General features: G+C 36.9%; 1 protein-coding gene across 2 annotated transcripts in view; it reads right to left on the bottom strand.

Moving 5' to 3' along the window:
• Window positions 1-24,836, bottom strand: part of BDP1 (B double prime 1, subunit of RNA polymerase III transcription initiation factor IIIB) — a 99,954-nt gene that overhangs the window by 41,126 nt on the left and 33,992 nt on the right. For both annotated transcript variants that reach the window (XM_036278698.1, XM_036278697.1), the window contains exons 9-17: window positions 23,174-23,317; window positions 19,746-20,027; window positions 17,178-17,325; window positions 12,416-12,571; window positions 11,063-11,222; window positions 8,421-8,512; window positions 7,516-7,711; window positions 6,321-6,454; window positions 840-2,181 (exon numbers count right to left, since the gene is read on the bottom strand). In XM_036278698.1, coding sequence (XP_036134591.1) covers window positions 840-2,181; window positions 6,321-6,454; window positions 7,516-7,711; window positions 8,421-8,512; window positions 11,063-11,222; window positions 12,416-12,571; window positions 17,178-17,325; window positions 19,746-20,027; window positions 23,174-23,317 — 2,654 coding nt within the window. The remainder of the gene's footprint in view (window positions 1-839; window positions 2,182-6,320; window positions 6,455-7,515; window positions 7,712-8,420; window positions 8,513-11,062; window positions 11,223-12,415; window positions 12,572-17,177; window positions 17,326-19,745; window positions 20,028-23,173; window positions 23,318-24,836) is intronic.

The following is a 24,836-nucleotide window of genomic DNA, read 5'->3' as shown; positions in this document are numbered from 1 at the left end:
CCAACCAGGGCCGGGGACAAACTGCAACCAAGGTACGTGCCCTTAGCGGGAACCGAACCCGGGTCTCTCCAGACCGCAGGCCAACGCTCTAACCGCTGAGCCAAACCGGCCAGGGCAAAAAAAAAATTTTTTTTTAAAAAGAATATATTATTGCCCTGGCCGGTTTGGCTCAGTGGTTAGAGCGTCCGCCTGCGGTCCGGAGAGACCCGGGTTCGGTTCCCGCTAAGGGCACGTACTTCGGTTGCAGTTTGTCCCCGGCCCTGGTTGGTCGTGCGGGTGGCAGCCACTCGATGTGTCCCTTCACGTCGATGTTTCTCTCTCTCTCTCCCTTCCTCTCTCTCCCTCCCACTCTATCTGTACAAAAAATGGAAAAATATCCTCGGGTGAGGATAAAAAAAAAAAAAAGAATATATTGTTGCCCTGGCCGGTTTGGCTCAGTGGTTAGAGCGTCAGCCTGCAATCCAGAGAGACCAGGGGTCAGTTCCCGCTAAGGACACGCACCTACCTCGGTTGCGGTTTGTCCCCAGCCCTGGTTGGGTTGTGAGGGTGGCAACCACTCAATGTGTCCCTTTCACGTTGATGTTTCTTTTTCTCTCTCTCTCTCCTCCTCTCCCTCCCGATCTATCTGAACAAAAAACTAGAAAAATGTCCTCAGGTGAGGATAAAAAAAAAAAGAATATATTGTTTCTTCAAGGTCCCAAAACATAGAACTTAGGACTAAGAAAGACTTTAGGCTTTAGAGATTTTTAAACATTGCTGGACTCAATAATAATCATGGAATTGTTTTGATGTTTCTCTGAAAGAGCATTAGAAATGTTTAAGGACAGAAAGATACATACTTTGACATTCACTGAAGGCACAGCACTGCAGTCAGCACTTCCGCTCTGCATTAATTCTGTCTCAGTTTGTAGTGAGGTCCCAGTCTCCTCTGGTTCATTTTCCCTTAGAGAAATGTCTATTTTTCCAGTTTTTTTCAAATCTGCCACCATTCCCTCCACAGCACTGATCTCTTCTGATCCACTTTGCCCCAAGGAAATTTTTCTTCCAGTTTGTTTCAAATCTGCCTCTGTTACCTTAATGGCAGCCATCTTTCCTGATACCATTTCCATCTGGGAAATGTCCCTTTTTCCAGTTTCTTTCAAATGAATCTCCTTTTCCTCTATAGCACTGATCCCTGCTAGTACCTTTTCCCTTGAGAAAATTTCTTTCAAATTTGTGTCCACTTCACCTATAGTTCTGACCTCTAGGACTTTTTCTTGTGTGAATATTTCTCTTTTTTCAGTTTCTTCCAAATCTATTTCTCTTCCCTCAGTGGCACCAGTCACCTCTGGTACCTTCTCCCTTGGAGAAATCTCCCTTCCAGTTTCTTCCAAACCTGTCTCCACTTCCCCTACAGTGTTGACCTCCTCTGGGGTACTTTCCTGTAAGAATATTTCACTTCTCCCAGTTTCTCCCAAATCTGTCTCTGTTTCCTCAGTGGCACCAGTCACCTCTGGTATCTCTTCCTCTGGGGAAACCTCTCTTCCAAGTTCTTTCAAACCTGTCTCTACTTCACCTATAGTTCTGACCTCTGGGGCCTGTTCATGTGTGGGTATTTCTCTTCTGTCAGTTTCTTCCAAATCTATCTCTATTTCCTCGATGGCATTAGTCACCTCTGGTACCTTCTCCCTTGGAGAAATCTCCCTTCCAGTTTCTTCCAAACCTGTCTCCACTGCTCCTACAGTGCTGGCATCCTCTAGGGCACTTTCCCGTAAGATTATTTCACTTCTTTCCGTTTTTCCCAAATCTGTCTCTCTTTCCTCCGTGGCACCAGTCACCTCTGGAATCTTCTTCCTTGGAGAAATCTCTTTTCCAGTTTCTTTCAAACCTGTCTCCATTTCCATAGTGATGTCAATCATTTCTGGTATGTTCTCCCTGGAAGAGATGTCTCTTCTTCCCGTTTCTTTTAACTCTGACTCCATTTCCTTAGTAATGTTAGCCTCCACTGGTACCTTCTCCCTTGGTGACATTTCTAGTCTTGTTGCTGTTTTTTTCCCAGAAACAACCTCCTCTGATACCTCTTCCTTTGAGAAAATGTCTCTTCTTCCCATTCTTCGTCCTATATTTGGCTTTGGTTTCTGAAATCGCTTCTTTAGAACTGGAACTTGTTTAAGTGTATTTGCTTTATTATCTTCTTGAATACTGTAAAAAGAAAAAAACAATCAAATTTTAAACCAGATTGCCAGTTCAAGAAATGATGGTTGAGAACTCACTACTGAAACACCAGGAACTCTCAAATTAAAAAAAAAAAAAAATTAAGAAAGCCTCAAGAATCTCGGGTAAAATTTAAAAATTAGAGTTCCCTGGCCAGGTAGCTCAGTTGGTTAGAGCGTCATCCCCATGTACCAAGGTTGTACGTTCCATCCTTGGTCAGGGTACATACAAGAATCAACCAATGAATGCATAAATAAGTGGAACAACAAACTGATATTTCCCCTTCTCTCTCTCTCTCTCTCTCCTTCCTTCTTCTCTCTAATAGTCACCCACACCATTCTTCAGAAACACTGTCTGAGAAAAACTCTCCAGGCTCTACACTGAAGCCAGCCCAATTTGTGTCTGCTATTCCTATAATTTTGTCCCTACTATCCTTTACACAGACATATGTCTTGCCATATATGGCCAAACTTTACTGGCATCTCAGACAGCTGGATGGAGGCATGATTTGAACAAGACACAGCCTTATAACTAAGAACTAGGTTTGCACCCCCTCACTTTTGAAAACAAATAAAAATGGTATTTCCTGTATAGACATTTCTAAAAGAGCTGTGATCTCATAATATAAATTGGAAATAAAAGGAAAGATTAAATAAACAATATTTTACAGTCTGCTGAATGTTACTGGGTACATAACAATCACTATCTAGAACAAGTACCTTGTTCTCCAGAAAAGCAACAGCACTTTGGTTTCTGTTTAATCATACCACTAGATGGTAAAAACTGATAAAAAATATAAATAAATGAAAGAGCTCTTAGTGACTGGTTAAGAAAGGTCATTTAATCTCAGGCAGAAACTAGATCAAATGAAACACTACATCTATTCAGCAATGTTAGTCAGAACAAGCATATACAACAGCTTTTTAAAAAAGATTTAAGGCCCTGGGCAGTTTTGCTCAGTGGTTAGAGCATCAGCCCAGGGACCAGAGAATCCTGGGTTCTGTTCCCGATAAGAGCATGTAACTCAGTTGCAGTTCATCCCTGGCCACTATTGGGGTTGTGTCGGTGGCAACCAATTGATGTGTTCCTCATATCGATGTTTCTCTTTCTCTCTTCCTCCCTCTCTCCCTCCCACTCTGTCTGAAGATAAATGCAAAAAAAAGTCCTCAGGTGAGAATAAAAAAAAGATTTAAGGCTATGTTAGTGCTTGCTTAAACTTGTCTAGGTGCTAACCTATCTTTCTTTATTGAAACATCTGGGTTTTTTAAATGCAATTTAAAAAGCAGGTTCTAAGGACAACACTGCTTTTCAAATTGTACTTGTTTATAGACAATTGAGGTGTTTTTTTTAACTATCATTAACTTTAGTAACAGATAACATTCCATGTCAAATTAATACCAATTGATAAAGGAAATCTAATTTGGTAAGTCCTCAGTGGATTTTATTCTGTTTTTTTACTTATGATACTTTTTCTCTCCATCCAGAAATACTTAGCTTTCAGTGAGGTTCATGTACTAGTAATCTTGGTTTGGTTAGCATGGGAAAAGATAGAACATCATTACACAGTTATATTTTAAACACTAGCGTATTCTTAGAACACAAATGCTTTAAGCAAAAGATTTATTAATAATTTTACTACTTCAATATCAATTCAGATTTTAAAATACAAATAATGTTATAATTATATTCTGTGTGCTTAAATTGTCTCTAAGAAATCAAAGGACTTTGATAAGCTTTACTCTTATGGATAAATAATGAGCATCACATTATTTAGAGTTCATAAACAAACAATCAACAAATAGTTCTAAGCACCTATTACATGCCAGGAATGCATGTGCTAAGAACTGGGAATACAATGGTGAATAAGACTGATCTTCTCTTATAGAGCTCATATCAGTTGCATAATTAACTGAAGGGCAGTACTTGAGATAAGAAATCAGATATGCAAATGTACTCTATTATTTCTCAACTTAAAACATACAACAGCTCCACAGCTATCTCCTAGATCAGAGAATTTTTAAAGAAAAAGGCAAAGAGCCCTGGCCAGTTTGGCTCAGCTGTTAGAGCGTCGGCCTGCAGTCCGGAGAGACCCGGGTTCGGTTTCCGCTAAGGGCACGTACTTCGGTTGCAGTTTGTCCCCGGCCCTGGTTGGTCGTGTGGGTGGCAGCCACTCGATGTGTCCCTTCACGTCGATGTTTCTCTCTCTCTCCCCCTTCCTCTTTCTCCCTCCCACTCTATCTGTACAAAAAATGGAAAAATATCCTCGGGTGAGGATAAAAAAAAAAAAAGAAAAAGAAAAAGGCAAAGAAAAAAGAGGAACACAACTAGAGAAGGCAGGAGAAAAATGTGCACAAAACTATAAATCTGATTCATGGTCCACATGTGTTTTTCCAAAATATAGAGTTTAAGGATCCACAATACATTTATAAACCTCCATAAGATAATCATATGAAGTATATAAGATGCAAAATTAGCCTAGGGAAGTTTCAAAGATATATTTGCTACTTTATATAATCAAGAAGAATTTTTTTTTTTTTATCCTCACCCGAGGACATTTTTCTATTTTTGGCACAGACAGAGTGGGAGGGAGAGAGAGGAAGAGAGAGAGAGGGAAACATCGATGTGAAAGGGACACATCGAGTGGCTGCCACCTGCACGACCAACCAGGGCCGGGGACAAACTGCAACCGAGGTACATGCCCTTAGCGGGAACCGAACCCGGGTCTCTCCGGACCGCAGGCGGACGCTCTAACCGCTGAGCCAAACCGGCCAGGGCTCAAGAAGAATTTTTAATACATTCTTCATCTCAGAGTCTCATTCTCTATTTTCTCTTTCTTGGGAAAAAAAAAAAAGTTGTTGAGATCAGACCAGATCTACTAGGGTTCTAAAACCCAAAATCACTAAGAGAAAAACTTAATTTTCTACCAAGCCATATAGACTATTGAATGGAGTCCAGCTTAGCACCGGCTATTGTGGCTCAGTTGGCTGGAACTTCATTCTGTATACCAAAAGGTCTCAGGTTCAATTCCAGACAGGGCACATATGTAGATTTCGGGTTCAATCCCCAGTCCGACCCCATGTGGGAGGCAACTGATCAATGTTTCACTCTCACATCTCTCCTCCACCCCCTCCTCCCTTCCTCTCTCTCTAAAAATCAATAAAAGTATATCCTCTGGTGAGGATTTTTTTAAAAATGAAGCCTGGCTTAAACATAAAAAAATATAAACAAAAAAATCCAAACTGTCAGATACCTGTAACTATTATCTATTATCAGACATATGTAACAAGTAATGTTGTACAGGATTCTATCCAGAGATTCTGTGACAGAGTAGTAAAATACTTTGGGGGTTCGAGAAGGCAGTAGAGGAATGAAAATAAGCAAAAGAATAGATGAGAATAAAGGGATTTTTCTGTCTTCTAATAAAGTTCTTTAAAATAGTTCAGGAAACTAAGCTTTCACTCTCAGGTTAGGTAGTAAACAGGCTAATACAACTATAACAAAGTATAGAATAGGCCAGACTTGAAATGTAAAGATTGGAAAAATATTAATAATTGTTTAAACTAGACAGTAGGTACATGGGAGTCCATTATTCTGTTCACACTGCTTTTTGCATATTAAATATTCCCAAAAGGAAAAAAATTAAAGTGTATTAATAATTCCATCAATCTGGTTTGGTGCCTTCCAGAGGGGAAATAACAAATATAAACAGTTTTGACTGTGAGAAGTATGGGTCTTTATATAGGGGTTTTACATAAAATGTATATAAGCCTTAAAATAATGGCAATATGTGATCAATCTAATCCCAAAGAACCAAATATTTAAAAAATAAGAAACATTTTCACATTTGGACACAGACATCTGATTTAACATGCATGTTAAATGGAAGTCCTATCCATGTTAACTAAAGGTATAATTTATGATGGGTAGCTCTTTTCAGATCATCCATAACTGACAAACCAACATGAAGGCTATGATATATATTGCCTTGAAAACTAAAGTTATATTTCTAAATATTACATAACTTGACATAAAGAAAACAATCAGTATGATTTGCTTGTTTTTAAAAATTAACAATTTCTAAAACTTTATACAAAATTTTAAAATTGTATCAATAAGATGATGCTTACCTTAGACATTCACTAAGAGACTTGGGTTCATCTGCTTGCACATTTTGAAAAGAAGTATCTTTTATTTCAGATTGTGATGTGGCATCTTCACTCTCAAAATTTTTACATGATTGATCTTCTATTTGTTCAGGAATCTTGATAACAAACACATTTTTTAAAAAGTTTTAAGTTTCAAAATGAAACCACCACTTATAAAAGAGTTCAATAAAAACTGTGTCCAATTTGAGTACAAGGAAAACAGTAAACATTTCAAAATTATAAAATAATAGTCAAGGAAGCTCTTCGTTTTTTTCTTTGGCTATCTTAGAAAATGTCGTAAGCCACACCCATTTTACCTCATCTCAAAGCCCCCATTTTCTTCCCAGTCCGAAAGCAAGTAACTGCTTCAGTCTCATCTGTAAGCATTATACCCTGGGGTCTATCTTTCTGAATCCATCTTATTATCATAATCACATTATAAACCTTGGGCATTGTAACAAGAAATTCAAATCTCAAATTATGCCAACTGTTACCCTTATCACAAAGACTAGTTATTATGTAAATAATCTAAAACTCCACAATCTTTGTTCTTAGAATTATATTTGAGTAGGGAGTTTTTAACATTTTATTCTGTTTAAGCCAGCATTAAAATTCATGTATCTAGCCATATTTTCAAAAGGGAAGTGTAATTCAAAACATGCAGAGTAATGGGGGAAAGCAAGTCCAAATATGAGGTAGGTGAAAGTCAATGATCCACAGTCTCAAAATCCAGAGAGCTGATGGTTACATGGCTTTACAATTAGCAAAGCAGCAGGCTATGAGATTCTGGCCTTATATCAATGAACAATGTACACAATTGTATTACACTGCTGTTTAAAAAGAAGGGTTAGCCCTGGCCAATTTGGCTCAACGGTTAGAGCGTCAGCCTGTGGTCCAGAGAGACCCAGGTTCAGTTCCTGCTAAGGGCACGTATCTCGGTTGCAGTTTGTCCCTGACCCATCCAGGGCCGTGTGGGTGGCAGCCACTCGATGTGTACCTTTCACGTCGATGTTTCTCTCTCTCTCTTCCTCTCTCTCCCTCCCACTCTATCTGAACAAAAAATGAAAAACTGTCCTCCGGTGAGGATTTTAAAAATAAATAAATAAATAAAAAGAGGGGTGAAAGGAGGCTGATATACTTGTTTAACAAAAAAACTGTGAGGAATCGAAGTACTTACATGTGTATCAAAACAGGATTCATTTTCATTCTTTTCTACATTGGCCCCTATTTCTTCCTGTGATGCAAGGATTTCTTTTCTTTCAGCAGCTTTACCTACGTTTGGCTTTGGCCTTTGCAATCGGCCCCTCATTAGTCGTGCAGGTCTGAAAGCCTTTGGTTGATCATCTTCCTGCAGATTCGTTTTTTCACACAAACTAGAACAATTACAAAGGAATAAAATCAATAGTTATTATGAAGTCACATACTTGTTCATTTTCAGTATTCTTTTCTTTCAGTTTTCATCACAAAACTGGAAAATCTACACCTCACAAGCATGTAATACAGTTCTCCACTAAGCATAATATTATGTAATATACACCTCCAGGGGACCAGAAGCAGATTATGGCATGAATGTACAGTCCATAATCCACTGGTTCAGATTTATAGTAGAGCAATGCCTATTCTAGACCTCCACTGTTAAGCTGAATATCCCCTTTTGAAACCCCTTGCTATAAATAAAATTATCCAGAAACACATATCTTACCCATGACAACTTATCTAACAAGACTTTAATTTTATTAATAAGTTGAGGGAGAAAAGTAATTGCTAACTCAATGGAGCCATACCAAAATTTATTTCTACAACACAGGGGTGGGCAAAAGTAGGTTTGCAGTTGTTTGTATGAAAAAAGACATGCAGGTTATAATTAATTCAAAAATAAACTGCATACTCACAACTGTAAACCTACTTTTGCCCACCCCTGTATCAAACAAAAGGAGCATTATTAAAATGTTTCAACAATACCAATTGTTAAAAATGGACTTAAGTACAAAGCTGAAACTTCATACAGTATCAAGTAGAAAACAAGTTATTACAATCATTCCTAAGAGTTCCTATTTTTTATTCTATGTCCTAAATACTTACTTAGATACAGTATCAGCTTCTGAGTTCTCTCTCTCTGTATTCTCCATTCCGGAAATGTCATATGAATTCGTTTTATCCTTTTCCATGAGAGTCTATGAATTCAATATTTTACACTTAATCTACTTAACATAAAAAAGTTCAAACTTTGTAATAAATAAAGGGAAATTAAAATTTCTTTTGTACTTCTAATTAGAAGAGAGTTTTTAAAATCATACATTCAGATGAAAGTATTATAAAACATATAGAGTGGAGAAAAATAGGTTTATAATTGTTCATATGAAAAATAATACAAGAATAAACTTGTGTTTCACATACTCACAACTGTAAACCTACTTTTGCCAAACTCTGTAGAACCTGATACATTACTGACAAAAGCATAAATCAGTATATCCTTTCTGGAAAGCATTTTGCCAAAATGAATCAAAAGCCTTAGAAATATTCATACTTTCTGATCCAGTAATACGATTTCTAAGATTCTATTCTAAAATATTTAAGGATTTAAGTACAAAGATGCTCACTGGAATATAAACAAAATAGCAAACACTGTAAACAGACAAAATATTCAATAAAGAGTAAATGGTTAAATAAATTCAGTTCACATCTAATGACAGAATATTATGAAGTCACTAAATTAAAAAACCATGTTTTCAAAAGATGTTTAATAATATGGAAAAATATTTATAAAATGTTAAGTATTAAAGAAGGATACAAAACTGAATTAATACTACTACTCAAGCTTATAAAAGAAAAGCTGGAAAAATTATATGTTAAAAGGTTAGCTGCATCTGAATAATGAAATTACAAGCAGTTTTTGTTTTAATTTTTTATTTTAATCCTCACCCAGGAATATGTTTTTATTGATTTTTAGAGGGAGAGGAAGGAAGAAGGAGAGAAAAACATCTATATGTGAAAGGCTCCAACCAACTGAGTGAGACACACCTGCCAGGGCTGTTTTAATTTTTTCTTTTTTAAATCCTCACGCAAGTATATTTTTCCATTGATTTTCAGATAGAGTAGGTGGGGGAGAGAGAGAGAGAAACATCAATGTGAGAAAGACACACATCAATTGGTTGCCTCCTGCACGACTGCACCAGGGCTAGGGATCAAATTGCAACCAAGGTACCTGCTCTTGACTGAAATCGAACCCATGATTCTTTGGTCCAAGGGTTAACACTCCAACCACTGAGCCACCAGCTAGGGCAGGGTTGTTTTAATTTTTATATGAATCTATATTTCCCCAATTTTCTATAATAAAAAATATACAATTATAATATAACTATATTATAAAAAGTATGATAGAAAAGATATTTCACATAAGAGGAAAAAGGTAGACTAACATTTTAAAAAGCATTTTAGCAAAAATAAAAAATTTATAACAATATAATGCTGGCAGGAATATGAGGAAACAGGAACGTTCTTTCGATGCTTCTAGCAATGTAAACAGAGTCATGTTTTTTACTGTGAGACAATGCAGAAGAGCTACAAAAATATTAAAAATAGCCTGGCCAGTGTGGCTCAGTGGTTGAGTATCAACCCATGCACCCAGAGGTTGCCAGTTCAATTCCCGGTCAGGGCACCTGCCCAGGTTGTGGATCAAATCTCCAGTGGGGGGCATGTAGGAGGCAGCCAATTGATGTTCTCTCTCATCAATGTTCCTCTCTCTAAAATCAATAAAGAAAAAAAATTTTGTTTAATATTAAAAAAGATTACTTTGACCAAATTAATGTCACCACCTCTGGAAATTTATTCTTTGTCTTATCCTTAAAAAAAGCCCTATTTACAAAATTGTTTGCTTTTATTTCAAGAGATTTTTTTTTTTAAATGGAAATAACCTAAACATCTACCATTAGAGAAATGGTTAGTCAATTGGTAAGTAAATCTGATGCAACTATTAAAAAGATCAATTAATCACAAAAAGTAGAAATGGTTTCAAAGAAAAAAGTTTTAAGTTTTATGTTATGACTAAGGACTACAGAAATGTTTACATACATAAAAAGTTTATAAAGGACAAGCAGAGGAATGTACCTGTGTTTAAATGAAAGGGTTGTAGATATAAACTTATGTATAACTGGTTTAAAATATATTTTGAATAAAAATTTCATACATGAAAAGTCAGATTTATTGTTACTGAAATGTTTAAAATTTGTCCTACGTTCTAAGGAAAATGCATAAGCCTGGCCAGTGTGGCTCAGCTGGTTGAACATCATCCCATGCGCTGCAAGGTCACTGCTTCAATTTGAGGTCAGGGCACATGCCCAGGTTGTAGGCTCAATCTCCTAGGGGTGAGTATAGGAGGCAACCGATCGATGTTTCTCTCTCACTTCAATGTTTCTCTCACATCAATATTTCTCTCTTTCACTCCCTCTCATTTCCCCTCTCTCTAAAAAGTCAATAAAAACATATATATTTTAAAAATTAAATAAACATTTAAAAAAGCAGGAGCCTAGTAAGACAAATTTAATATTAATGGTAAGTTGTTCTAAAGAAAATGCATAAGCAGGAGACTAGTAAGACACTTTATAGTAATATGTAAGTTCTTGTATCTTTGTTTTAGTATCAGAAACATTATAATTACAACTAAACGTGTTTATTTTCCAAATTTTTTTATAATTTTAATTTCCAGAAAGTCTCTAACTACGTACCTTTTCAACTGAAGTTTCTGGATGTAAACTCTTGCTCTTTGCATCTGTTTTACCTTGTGAGAGAACTGATTTCTTCCCAACAGCCCTTGATAAATTGGGTTTAGGTCTCTGGAGTCGTCCTCTCACCATTGGTTTAACATTTTCTGTTTGATCAGTTTCCCTTAAAAAGTATTATTTAAATTGCATTATCATTCAGAAATATTAAATAAAATTCTTTAAAATCCACTCAGAGCCAGATATAAACTCCTTTAAGCTTGCTCACAATAAAAAAGTAGCAAATAAAACTGAAAAAGATCAATGAGGCAACTAACTTGCTCTATTAGACGCTAAAAACACAGTATGCAGCATCAATAATTAAAACACTGTGGTACTGACAGATGAGGAAACAGACAAATGAAACACAAATGAAAATTGAAATGACCCAAAATACACATGATTTTAGTATAAAGGTAGCATTTCAAAACAGTGAGGGTAAGATGAAATACAAAATAATATATTCTTAAGAATAAATATTAAATTAAATAAATGATAGAAAAACTAGTAATAATGGGGAAAATAAAATCAGCTCCACTCCTTGCACTGTACTCACAATATATTCCAAATGGATTAATGATTTAAATGAAACCATAAAGAAAACATGGACAAGTGTTCTTTTATAACCTTGAGGTAGGATAAGACCTAAAATTTGATTACAAGTTCAGGAGCCATAAAAGAAATAAAAACTGAAAAAATTAACAACATAAATATAAAATATTTTACATGGCCCAAATATGGCCAAATCAGGAGTCAAACTGCAAACTAAGGGAGCATATTTTGCAACTCATTCCACAAGGCTTACCTCATTAAAATATAAAGAAGGCCTACAAAAAATAGCATCAATAATACATTTAAAAAAACTGGACAAAGGATTTGTATAACTCAAAAATTTAAAAAACAGAAATAGGTTTGAATGTGAAGAGATACTCAGCTTCACTTCCAATAACAAAAGTACATATTGCCCTGTCAGGTAGCTAGATGTTTAGAGCGTCATCCTGATACACCAAGGCTATGGGGTAGATCTCTGTTCAGGGCACATGCAAAAAGCAACCAATGAATACATAAATAAGTGGAGCAACAAAATGATCCTGTAAAATCAATCAATAAATATTTTTTTAAAAAGATAAGTACATATTAAAAGTAGACAGAGAGAGAGGCAACACGAGTGAGTACAAATGTGACAAGACATTAAAAATCAGAGAATCTGCCTTGGCAATAATAAATAAAGTAAGCAATATTATTATCATTTCTTAAATGATAAGAAATTATTAAAAATTTGAAAATAAATTTTAAAATCCTACCATGTAAAATACTTACAATGATATATTTTTTAATTCAACATTTATTTCTTCTGTACAGCTACTCTCAGCATTATTCACCTCACACAAGGCTCTAATTCCAACTTCTGATGAACAAAAATCTGAAGTGCTTGATTCTGAAGTCTCAGTTGCTACTGATATGGCATCTTGTTGACTACAAAGGAAATGAAAACATCAGAGAGAAAAGAAATTCTTAGTAATGCATACTTTATACTAATTATTATTTTTTTAATTTTAAAAATGCTGCCCTGGCCAGTTTGGCTCAGCGGTTACAGCATTGGCCTGCGGTCCAGAGAGACCCGGGTTCGGTTCCCACTAAGGGCGCGTACTTCGGTTGCAGTTTGTCCCCAGCCCTGGTTGGGTCATGCGGGTGGCAACCACTCAATGTGTCCCTTTCACGTCAATGTTTTTCTCTCTCTCCCTCCCACTCTATCTAAACAAAATATGGAAAAATGTCCTCGGGTGAGGATTAAAAAAAAAAATTTTTTTTAAAATACTGTATACAAACCAATACTATGGATGATAATACTTCATATTATAGAAAAATTAAAACAAATATTTTGGCTTTTCTATGATCTTTCTTGCATCATGCTATTAAGAACTGTTCCTTCAAAGAAAGTAGATACCACAAATTAACAAGCTTGGGAAAGTGCTCAAAAAATCACAAAAGATAAAGTCCTAATTATATGAGGTTCACAAATCAAATATAGGTGTAAAATCATAGTAATACTTAGGAATTGTCTTTCATTAAAATTTTATGAGAGCATGTGAAATCTTATTCCCCAGAATATGTGTCAGTTTGGCTCAAATAAACTCTTAAAAAAATTCAAAACTAGGCCCTGGCCGGTTTGGTCAGTGGTTAGAGCATTGGCCCACAGAGTTCGATTCCGGTCAAAGCACGTACCTCAGTTGCAGTTGGATCCCCAGCCCTGGTTGGGGTCATGCAAGGCAACCAATAGATGTGTCTTTCTCATATAGATGTTTCTCTCTCTCTCTCTCTCTCTCTCTCCCCCACCCCTCTCTACTTCCCTCCCACTGTATCTAAAAATCAATGGAAAAGTGTCCTCGGGTAAGAATTTAAAAAAAAATAGCCCTGACCGGTGTGGCTCAGTCAGTTGGAGCTTCATCCCATACCCGAAAGGTTGTGGGTTTGATTCCCAGTCAGGATGCATACCTAGGTTGCAGGATTGATCCCAGGTTGAGGCATGTACAAAGGACAACCAATTGATGTTCTCTCTCATATAGATGCTTCTTTCTCCTCTCTCTCTCTCTCTCTCTCTCTCTCGTCCTTCCCCTCTAAAAACAATAAGCATATCTTCAGATGAGGAAAAAAATTTTTTTTCAAACATAAAATTTTATATAGGCAGTCCTTGCTCTGCATGAACTTATAGTGTTAACCAAAACTCGTGTAAACCGAGGACACAATTCCAATATACGTAAGTTGCAGTTAATGCTGTGCCTTACAAAGAGAGGACTACGGTATTATGAAATACTTCAACTAACAATATAAACAATGAACCATGTACGTACTAACTAGCACTTGGTTTCCACCCATATTCACATTTAGCCACACTTCCCTCCCCCTTCTCATTTTTTTCTAGATTTCCCCAACTAATTAAAAGAGCTCTTTGTTCTTTAGTTAGATGTTACACACAAAACTTCCCATTCAGTAGCCTGCCTTCTTCTTTCTTTAAGGAGCCTTTTGTCAACAGAAGTATTTAATTTTACTGCAAATTTATTAATTTTATCTTTTATTTAAAGTTTGTGCTCTGTGTCCAAAACTCCTTGCGTCACAAGATGTTTTCTTCTAAAAGTTTTAAATATTTGTTTTATACATGTAGTCTTTAATCCATGAGGAATTTAGTGTATAGAGTGAAATAAGGATTTAATATTACAGACTTCATATTTCAGCACGAACTAATGAATAATAGTTCAATCTTTGCCCACTAATTTCTAATGCCACCTCTACTGTATATCAAATTCCTAAATCTCTTCATAGACTCTACATTCACTCCTCTGAGTCAATTATCTGTCCCTGTACCAGTATTACACTGCTATAATTACTCTAGCTTTAGAAATCTTAATATATTTCCTCTCTAGAGTTGTTTTTCAAAATTATATTTACTATCCATGATCCTTACTCTTGTATATATAACAACTTTAGTATCAGTTTGCTGGGTTTTTTTGTTGTTGTTTTTTTTTTTGTTTTTTTTTTTATCCTCACCCGAGGACATTTTTGCATTTTTAGTTCAGACAGAGCGGGAGGGAGAGAGAGGAAGAGAGAGAGAGAGAGAAACATCAATGTGAAGGGACACATGGAGTGGTTGCCACCCACACGACCAACCAGGGCCGGGGACAAACTGCAACCGAGGTTCGTGCCCTTAGCGGGAACCGAACCCGGGTCTCTCTGTACCGCAGGCCGACGCTCTAACTGCTGAGCCAAACCGGCCAGGGCCAGTTTGCTGTTTTATAAAACCAGTTGATTTCAATAGTCATTATTAGACTATTTTTGAAAAAAATAGTCTAAATTAGAAAAAATAATCAGTATTGTTTTGTGTGCAGTTTATGAAATAAGTTGTATCTCTCAAGTCACAATTTAGAAGTCTATAACCTATCAAGTCAAGAATCATGGCCCTGACCACGTAGCTCAGTTGGCTAGAGTATCATCTCAGTAGGCCAAGGTTGCGGGTTCAATCCCCAGTCAGGGCACATACAAGAAGCAACCAATAAATGCATAAATAAGTAGAACAACAAATCAATGTTTCTCTCTGTCTCTAAAAATCAATCAATAAATAAAATTTTTAAAAAGGGAATCAGAGGTCCATGGCTCAGCTTCAAATAAATTATTAACACTTTGAACTGTATGAATAAATCAGCACATGTGTGTATGTGTATTTTTCTACATGAGAATAAATAACGTCCATCAGATTTTTCAAAAGAGAGACATATAGAATAATGGAACAGACTAGACAGCCCAGAAATAAACCCACGTATATATGGCCAAATGATCTTTGACAGGGTGCCAAAATGACACAATAGGAAAAGAATGATGTCTTCAACAAATGATACTGGGAAAGCTGGACATCTACATGCAAAAAAAATAAAACTGGACCTTCACCTTATGCAGAAAAATCAACTCAAAGTGGATTAAAGAATTAAAGGTAACACTTAAAGGTAACACCTTAAATGATAAAGCTCCTAGAAGAAAACTTGGGAGGAAAGCTTCATAATATTGGTATTGGCAATGATTTCTTGGCTATGACACCAAAAAGCACAGAAAACAAAAGCAAAAATAAACAAGTGAGACTACATCAAATTAAAAAGCTTCTGTACAGAAAAGGAAATAATCAACAGAGTCAAAAGGCAACCTATGAAATGGGAGAAATTATTTGCAAAACATATATCTGACAAGGGCTTAATATTGAAAATATAAAAGGAATCCTACAACTCATAGCAAAAACACAAATAACCCAATTAAAAAATGGGAACAGAACTTAAATAGACATGTCTCCAAAGAAGATATACAAATGGCCAATAGGTATATGTAAAGATGCTTACCATCACTAATCATCAGAGAAATGCAAATCAAAACCACAGTAAGATATATCATCTCACATCTGTTAGGATGGCCATTATTTAAAAAAACAAACAAACAAACAAACAAAACACACTGTTGGCAAGGATGTGAAGAAACTGGAATCCTTGTGAACTGTTGGTGGAAACATAAAATGGTGCAGCCACGCCTTGGTCACTTTGGCTCAGCGGTTTGAGCGTCAGTCCGCAGATCAATGAGTTGCAGGTTCGATTCCAGTCAAGAGCACGTACCTTGGTTGCGGTTCGTCCCCGGCCCTGGTGAGGTCGTGTGGGAGGCAACCAGTCGATGTGGCTCTGTTGCATCGATGTTTCTCTCTGTCTCTCTCTCTCTCTCTCTCTCTCTCTCACCCCCTCCCTTCCACTCTATCTGATAATAAGCAGAAAAATATCCTCGGGTGAGGAATAAAAAAAAAAAAGAAACTGTGATATATACATACAATGGAATATTATTCGTCCTTAAACAAAGACAAAAAATTGTCATATGCTACAACATGGATAAACCTTAAAACTATTATGCTAGGTGAAATAAGCCAGTCACAAAGGGACAAATTATATGAGGTATCTAAGTAATCAAACTCGTAGGAACATAAAGTAGAATGGTGGTTGCCATGGCTAACAGTAAGAAGGAAATAAGGAGTTGCTGTTCAATGGATATAGTGTTTCAGTCATGCAATATGAAAAAGTTATAGAGATCTACAATACTGTGCTTACAGTTAATATACAGTACTCTACACTTAAAATTTTGTTAGGAGAAATCTGTTATGTGTTTACCAAAATTTAAAAAACAACGACATAAAAACTTTGACAGCAGACTACATCATATTCAAACTGCTAAAAAAATAATTAAATAAAGAGAAAAATTTTAAAGAAAATGATAAACCCATGTAAACACTATTACAAGGAAGCTGCAGTGGCAAAGCAAGCATAAGAACAAAAGGCAATACCAAAATGATATCACACAGATAATAAAAGGGTAGTTTTACTACGAAAAGACAACAGTTCAAGATATGTATGTACCTAATAACAGAGCCTGAAAATACATAAAGAAAAACAAATAGAACTGAAAAGAGAAATAGGCCAATCACAATCACAGTTGGAGACTTTACACTCGTCTCTCAGTAACTGACAGAAAATGTAGACAAAGTGAGGAAAGATATATAAAATACCTTGATGAAAGAATGGGGTCAGTTATTTCCATAACTTTGTCACTGGAGGATAAATCCTCAACTTCACTGATGTTCTGTGCACAGGAAAGGTCCTGTTCCTTATTGCTTTCATCTTCACTTCTTTCAGGCCTTAAAGACTGACATGTATCTATGAATACAAAATGCAAGTTATTCTAAAAACTGACAGCTAAAATACCTATATTCTAAAGCTCAAAGGAATTTACATATAACACCTCTCTTCCTATAAATCATTAATCCAGTCAACATTCAAGACTTATATGCAAGAGATAGATCATATTTTTAGAGCATTAAAAAAATCAATCAATATACAACTGTTTGTGTTGTGAGGATCAGCATAAATTTCTGGGGCAGTTTGTAGCCTCCACCTTTTATTTTGCTTAAATGTTAAGTGGTTAAATATGTCTAGTTAGGAAACAAAGTGGATTTGGCTCTTCTCCTTCACAAGTGTCATAATTATAATAGTAATAGCTATCATTTCAGTACTTATTAAATGACAGAAACTGTAAGTCCATCAGATAAATATCTATCTCATTTAATATTCAAAACAATCCTACTAAAATGTATTTATATTAACCCCATCACAGAAAAAAAGAATCTGAGTTAAAAGATCTTAAGTGACCTCTGCCCAAGGTCATACTTAGCAAATGGACTGGAATTTAGTCCAGCGGTGTGGCTCAGTGGATTGAGTCATCCCATGGACTGACAGGTCCCAGTTCAATTCCCAGTCAGGGCACATGCCCAGGATGCAGGCTCAATCTCCAGTGGGGAAGCGTGCAGGAGGCAGCTGATCGATGTTTCTCTCTCACGCTGTTTCTATTTCTCTCTCCCTTGCTCTCTTTCTAAAACACCTAATAAAAATATATTTTTTTAAAAAGAGCTGAAATTTAAACCAAGGTCTGCTTGATTTCCAAAGTCAATTTCTTAATCACTGAGCTATTCTGCTTTACATGTAATATCTTTCATAGTAAGCTACAAAAGAAGATACTATTGTAATGCCTGTAAATCATACTATGCTACCTACCAGAACTCATTTATTAAAATCATAGTGGTGCCTGGCCGATGTTGCTCAGTGGTTGAGCATCGACCCATGCACCAAGAGGTTGCCAGTTTGATTCCCGGTGAGGGTACATGCCCAGGTTGTGGGCCCAATCCCCACTGGGGGGCATGCAGGAGGAGGTCAATCGATGTTCTCTCTCATCGATGTTTCTGTCTCTCTTTCCCTCTCCCTTCTTCTCTAAAATCAACAAAGAAAAAATATTTAAAAAAAAAAATCATAGTGGTGCCCTGGCCAGTTTGGCTCAGCATCGGCCCAAGGACCAATGAGTCACGGGTTCGATTCTGGTCGAGGGCACGTACCTCGGTTGCGGGCGGTTTGTCCCTAGCTGTGGTGGGGTCACGCGGCTGGCAACCAGTCAATGTGGCTCTATCATATCAGTGTTTCTCTCTGTCTCTCTCTCTCCCACTGTATCCGCTAATAAGCACAAAAATATCCTCATGTGAAGAATAAAAAAATAATAGTGGTGAAGCTGAACCATATAAAATTTAAATTCTACGGAAAGCCTGTTCTGGTCTGCTATTATTTTTTTCTCCTCCTTTTTTTTTTTTCGGCTCACCCGAGGACATTTTTCCATTTTTTGTTCAGAGAGAGCAGGAGGGAGAGAGAGAGAAACATCGACGTGAAGGGACACATCGAGTGGCTGCTACCCGCACGACCAACCAGGGCCGGGGACAAACTGCAACCAAGGTACGCGCCCTTAGCGGGAACTGAACCGCAGGCCGACTCTCCAACCGCTGAGCCAAACTGGCCAGGGCTCTCCTCCCTTTACTTGATTATCTACTTTAAGTAATCTATACATGAACTCTTAAGGAAAGAGACCAAGACTTCCCTAAACTCTTAGCCCTCATTCCCTAGCAACTCATATGTATCAATATGTCTGCATTCTAAAAAAGTTTAAAAAATGAAAATAGGAGAAATACTTATTCCACTAGCTCTTTTACGGAAATTAAACAACTTATTGTGGGTTCACAGAGGTACTCTGAAAAGGTAACATGAAAACCTATGAGTTATTAACAGACAAAAGCAATATACATTTAACTAAGTCTTCACTTTATATTGTCAAGATTCTTGGAACTGAGGCAAAATGACATATAACAAAACCAATTTTACCACAGACTAATTGATATAAATAAGAGTTAAGTTCCTAAGGCACCTCATCAAGTTGTAAAAAAAATGATGCTGAATTGAAACCACATTATTTGAGGACTTGCAGTAAATACATGTGACTTCTTATCATTGTTAATGGGAGTACATAGAAGGTAACACATCTTAGAGACAAACTTTAGAGAAAAATCTCATTTGGTTGTTTTTTTACAACTCTTTTCCTACTAAATTAAAAATAAAAGGGTTTAACACAGTACGTAAATACAGAACCAATTAATAAACATTATTAATTACTACTATCTAGAAGGTCATTTAAGTTACACACCATTTATTGTACACATGTCCTTAAACAATACAGAGGCAATTAAAATATGTAAGAAACTTACTTTTCTGTTTTTCTCCTTTAGAAGGGCCTGGCTGAACAGTGGCATTTCCTGAAAGATGTTTTACTTCTTGTTTACCAACTTCATCTTGGTGTTTCTTTTTTTTCTTTCTATTTAGGTCTGATTCTAATACAATCTGTTCTGAATCCTGTCCTGATAAAGTCAGAGTTTGCAGTTCTTCTTGAACTGTCTGAGCATCCTTTTGAGATTCTTCTGTGTCAGAAATGTCAGCGCTCACAGACTCATCTGGATTATCATTCCCTCCTTCGGTGGCAACGTTTGTCACTGAAAATAAAAGAAATGGTTATAAATACATAAACAACCTACAAATAAATTCTTAAAGGTAGAAAAGATAAATACTCAAAGATGTTCTCCGTAATATTATTTGTATGAGTGAAATTTTGAAGACAATATAAACTACCCAACAGAGAACTAAATAAGTTATACTACGACTAATGCTATAAAAACCCATAATAATGAGGTAGACTCATATGTAGTGATGTAAAAGATTTCAAAAACTACTGTTACATTAAAAAAAATTCAAGTTGCAAAACAACATATATAGTATGATCTCATTTTTACTAAACAAAAACAATTATAGCCTTGCCAATGTGACTCAATGGACTGATCATCGTCCCATGCACCAAGAGGTCACTGGTTCAATTCTCAGTCAGGGCATGTGCCTGGGATGCAGGCTCCATCCCCAACAGCAGGCATTCAGGAGGCAGCCAATGGATGTTTCTCGTCAGTGTTTCTCCCTCTCCCTTCCTCTCTCTCTAAAAAATCAATAAAAACATATTTAAAAAAAAACAATTATATATACTTTAAGACACACACACATACATAGAAAAGAGTTTAGTAATAGTTATCCCTAGGATATCTGAAGAATATGATTGGCAGGGTAGGAGAGAGATTTGATTTCCTGGATTACTTTTCAATGAATAATCTTTTAAAATATATTTTAAACAATTTCTAGTGCCTTTTCTTTGAAAGCGTATTAATAGTCAACTGCATCAAAAAATAAAAACAATCCTGTCCAGGTGGCTCAACTGGTTGGAGCATTGTCCATACATCAAAAAGATGCAGGTTCGCCCTGGCCAGTTTGGCTCAGCGGTTAGAGCGTCGGCCTGCGGTCTGGAGAGACCCGGGTTCGGTTCCCACTGGGGGTACGTACTTCGGTTGCAGTTTGTCCCCGGCCCTGGTTGGTCGTGCGGGTGGCAGCCACTCGATGTGTCCCTTCACATCGATGTTTCTCTCTCTCTCTCTCTCCCTCCCACTCTATCTGTACAAAAAATGGAAAAATATCCTCGGGTGAGGATAAAAAAAAAAAATTAAAAAAAAAAAAAAAGATGCAGGTTCTATTCCCAGTCAGGGTACAAACCTAGGTTGTGGTTCCATCCCAGGTCTGGTCCTATATGAGAGGCAACTCGATCAATGTCTCTCTCACATCGATGTTTCTCTTTCTCTTTCCCTTCCTCTCTATCTAAAATCAATTAGAAAATTAGATTTAATTTAAAAACACAAATCCTCAGGTGGGGATTTAAAAAAACAAAACACAAAACAGCCCGGCCGGTGTGGCTCAGTGGTTGAGCAATGACCCATGCACCAAGAGGTTGCCAGTTCAATTCCTGGTCAGGACACATGCCCAGGTTATGGGCCCTATCCCCAGTGGGGGGCATGCAGGAGGTGGCCAATCAATGTTCTCTCTCATCGATGTTTCTATCTCTCTGTCCCTCTCATTTCCTCTCTCTCTAAAATCAATAGTTTGGTCAGTGGTTAGAGCATCGGCCTGCGTTCCAGAGAGACCTGGGTTCAGTTCCCGCTAAGGGCACGTTACCTCAGTTGCAGTTTGTCCCTGGCCCTGGTTGGGTCATGTGGGAGGCAGCCACTCGATGTGTCCCTTTCACGTCGATGTTTCTCTCTATCTCTCTCTTCCTCTCTCTCCCTCCCACTCTATCTGAACAAAAAATGGAAAAATGTCCTCTGGTGAGGAATAAAAAAAAAAAAAAAAAAATCAATAAAGGAAAAATATTTATTTTTAATTAAAAAAACAATTTTAAGATAAAAACAATCAAATAATTTAAAAACCAAAAATAGAGATCAACATAGAAACAACATCCAAACCAAAAGCAAATTTAACTTTATTCACAACCATGGCTGATCAAACATCTCTAAAAATATCTAATCTTAAAAAAAATAATAAAATTCAGCCTGTGAAAGGGTCGTTCGACTCCCAAAGGGGTCGCAACCCACATCTTGAGAACCGCTGCCCTAGACACTTCTTTGTCAAAACTCAAACTACAAATTGCATTGTATGCAAATTATAAATCAACTTTTTAAAAAATCAAAAAAGTCCCACGTGCCTTTTACCTTTTCTAACTTTGCTCTGTATCCTGTTACTGTAAAAAATCTCAGCTGTTAGTACAACTACACACTAACTCCTATGAGTTCTCCCAGCAAATAATCAAAGGTAGGGTAGTCTTGGGAACTAGGCTTCTCCCAGTCTTAGATTTGAGTCCTACTTCTGCCACTACTAACACTGTGAGACCTTAGAAAAAAGTGAGTTGGGATCTGTAGGATTATTTCCAGGTGATTAAAACAAAGAGAAAGGGCCCTGGCCGGTTTGGCTCAGCAGTTGGAGCGTCAGCCTGTGATCCAGAGACACCTGGGTTCGGTTCCCACTAGGGGCACTGTACCTCAGTTGCAGTTTGTCCCTGGCCCTGGTTGGATCGTGTGGGTGGCAACCACTCGATGTGTCCCTTTCACATCGATGTTTCTCTCTCTCTCTCTCTCTCTCCTTCCCACTCTATCTGAACAAAAAATGGAAAAATGTCCTCGGGTGAGGATAAAAAAAAATTAAGAAAAAAAAGACAAAGAGAAAGGGGCTGGGATGTAGACTAGCTAACATAAAGTTCCCTGTAACTCCAACACTCTTTATATTATGTGATTATAGCTAACCATTATCCTCATAGATCAGAATTTAAATAGTTAAGAAAATATAAGACTAAAATTTTTAAAAACCTACACATAAACAATTTTCTGCCTGGTACAAGTCAACATTAACCCTCAAAAATAAGTTACACTCAAACTATATAATTTAGTCACAAGTCCAAAGTATTCGAGATTTTTTTTTTATGTTAGAATTTTGTACCAGATTTGTCTTACAGAGGAAAATCATAAGTAACCAAACATGACACTCCAAAATTCTGATATTCTTTATTTACCTATGACTATATTCTAGATGCAAGAATGATGTCAAATAGCCCAGCCATGAGAATTAGAAAATTTAAAAGAGAGCTGCTGTTTTGGGCCAGGTAACTGGAATGCCCTGATGATCTCAACTACCTGAACTACATGTGAACACTTGAAGACTTGAGGGACAATACTGCAAGTCTATTAAATAAAATAAAACTTTCTTTTAAAATAAATACCTTTTACATTTTTCCGTGGTTTAGAGGATTTCTTCTCCTTTAAACTCTGATTTTTAATGGATTTTTGTTTTCTTTTCTCTTCTTCAGCAAGAACTTTCTGAAGCAAATGAGCAAAAAAATCGAAGTCAAAAGGACGCTTTTCCTCTGTTTAAAACAAAAATAAAGAAAGAAAAAAACCTTCAAGTTTTTATTTAAGTATAACATCAAAAGCAAATGGAGCCCTGGCCAGGTAGCTCAGTTGGTTAGAGTCATCCCGATGCACCAAGGTTGCAGGTTCAATATGGGTCAGGCCAACACAATGAATGAATCAACCAATGACTGAATAAATAAGTAGAACAACAAATCAGTGTTTCTCTCTCCCTCTCCTCCCTCTCAAACTCAATTTAAAAAACAGCAAATGGGCTTATCAACAGGATACAGGATAAACAAATCTAGTAACTATAGTACAGTCACAAAATAGACCACTGAGCAACAAAAAAAACCTTTTTTTTTAAAGGACCTACTGATAAAAGCAATAATTCAGGTGATTCTCAAACACATGATGAGTGAGCCCTGGCCAGATGACTCAGTTAGCTGGATCATCATCCCATACACCAAAAAGTTGCAGGTTTGATTCCCCATTAGGGCACATACCTAGGTTGTGGGTTCAAATTCTGATCAGGGCATATTCAGGAGGCAAGTGATTCATGTTTCTCTCTCAAACTGATGTTTATCTTTCTTCTCTCCCTTCCTCTCTCTCTAAAATTTAAAAATTTTAAATTTCCTTGGGAGGATTTAAAAAAAAAAAAAACATGAATGAAAGAAGCCAGACACAAACTGTATGATTCCATGTATAAGACATTCTGGAACAAGCTAAACTAACCTATGATACTTCAAATGAAAATAGTGGTTACCTGGGTCAAGATAGCAGTGGAGATTGACAGAAAGATTAATAAGGGGTCTTTCTGAAGAGATGAAAATGTTCCATATGTTGTTTTGGGTGGTGGTTACACCATCAAATCTTTGTCAAAACTCAAACTACAAATTGCACTACGTGTAAATCATAAATCAACTTTTTAAAAAAACCTAGGACTGTCCTGGCCGGTTTGGCTCAGCGATTAGAGCAACGGCCTGCGGTCCCGAGAGACCCAGGTTCGGTTCCCGCTAAGGGCACATACCTCAGTTGCAGTTTGTCCCTGGCCCTGGTTGGTCGTGTGGGTGGCAGGCACTTGATGTGTCCCTTTCATGTCAATGTTTCTCTCTCTCTCTCTCTGTTCCTCTCTCTCCCTCCCACTCTACCTGAACAAAAAATGGAAAAATGTCCTCAGGTGAGGATTAAAAACAACAACCTAGGACTAAGAAGTCCTCAATAGCCTACACATCACCATATGATTTCTCTTTATTATTATTAACTCTACTCTTCCAAATATTAGCAAAGTGGAAAGAAAATGAATATTGATCAGGACCACTCTCACAAAATACCTATCCACAGTATTATACCTGAAAGAGCAATTTGTGAACAAATGAGGAATAAATCCACTAGAGGAGTGAAATCCTTGCCTAAGTTAAGCCCTACTCTAAAAATATAGTAAAGCCCTGGCTACTGTGGCTCAGTTGGTTGGAGCGTTATCCTGTACACCAAAAGGTGGAAGGTTCAATTCCCAGTCAGGGCACATATCCAGGT

This window comes from Molossus molossus, unplaced genomic scaffold (genome assembly GCF_014108415.1).
Source record: "Molossus molossus isolate mMolMol1 unplaced genomic scaffold, mMolMol1.p scaffold_m16_p_3, whole genome shotgun sequence".
Lineage (NCBI taxonomy): Eukaryota > Metazoa > Chordata > Mammalia > Chiroptera > Molossidae > Molossus > Molossus molossus.
Note: the sequence above shows the minus strand (reverse complement) of the source record. Positions and strands in the feature narration are given on the sequence as shown.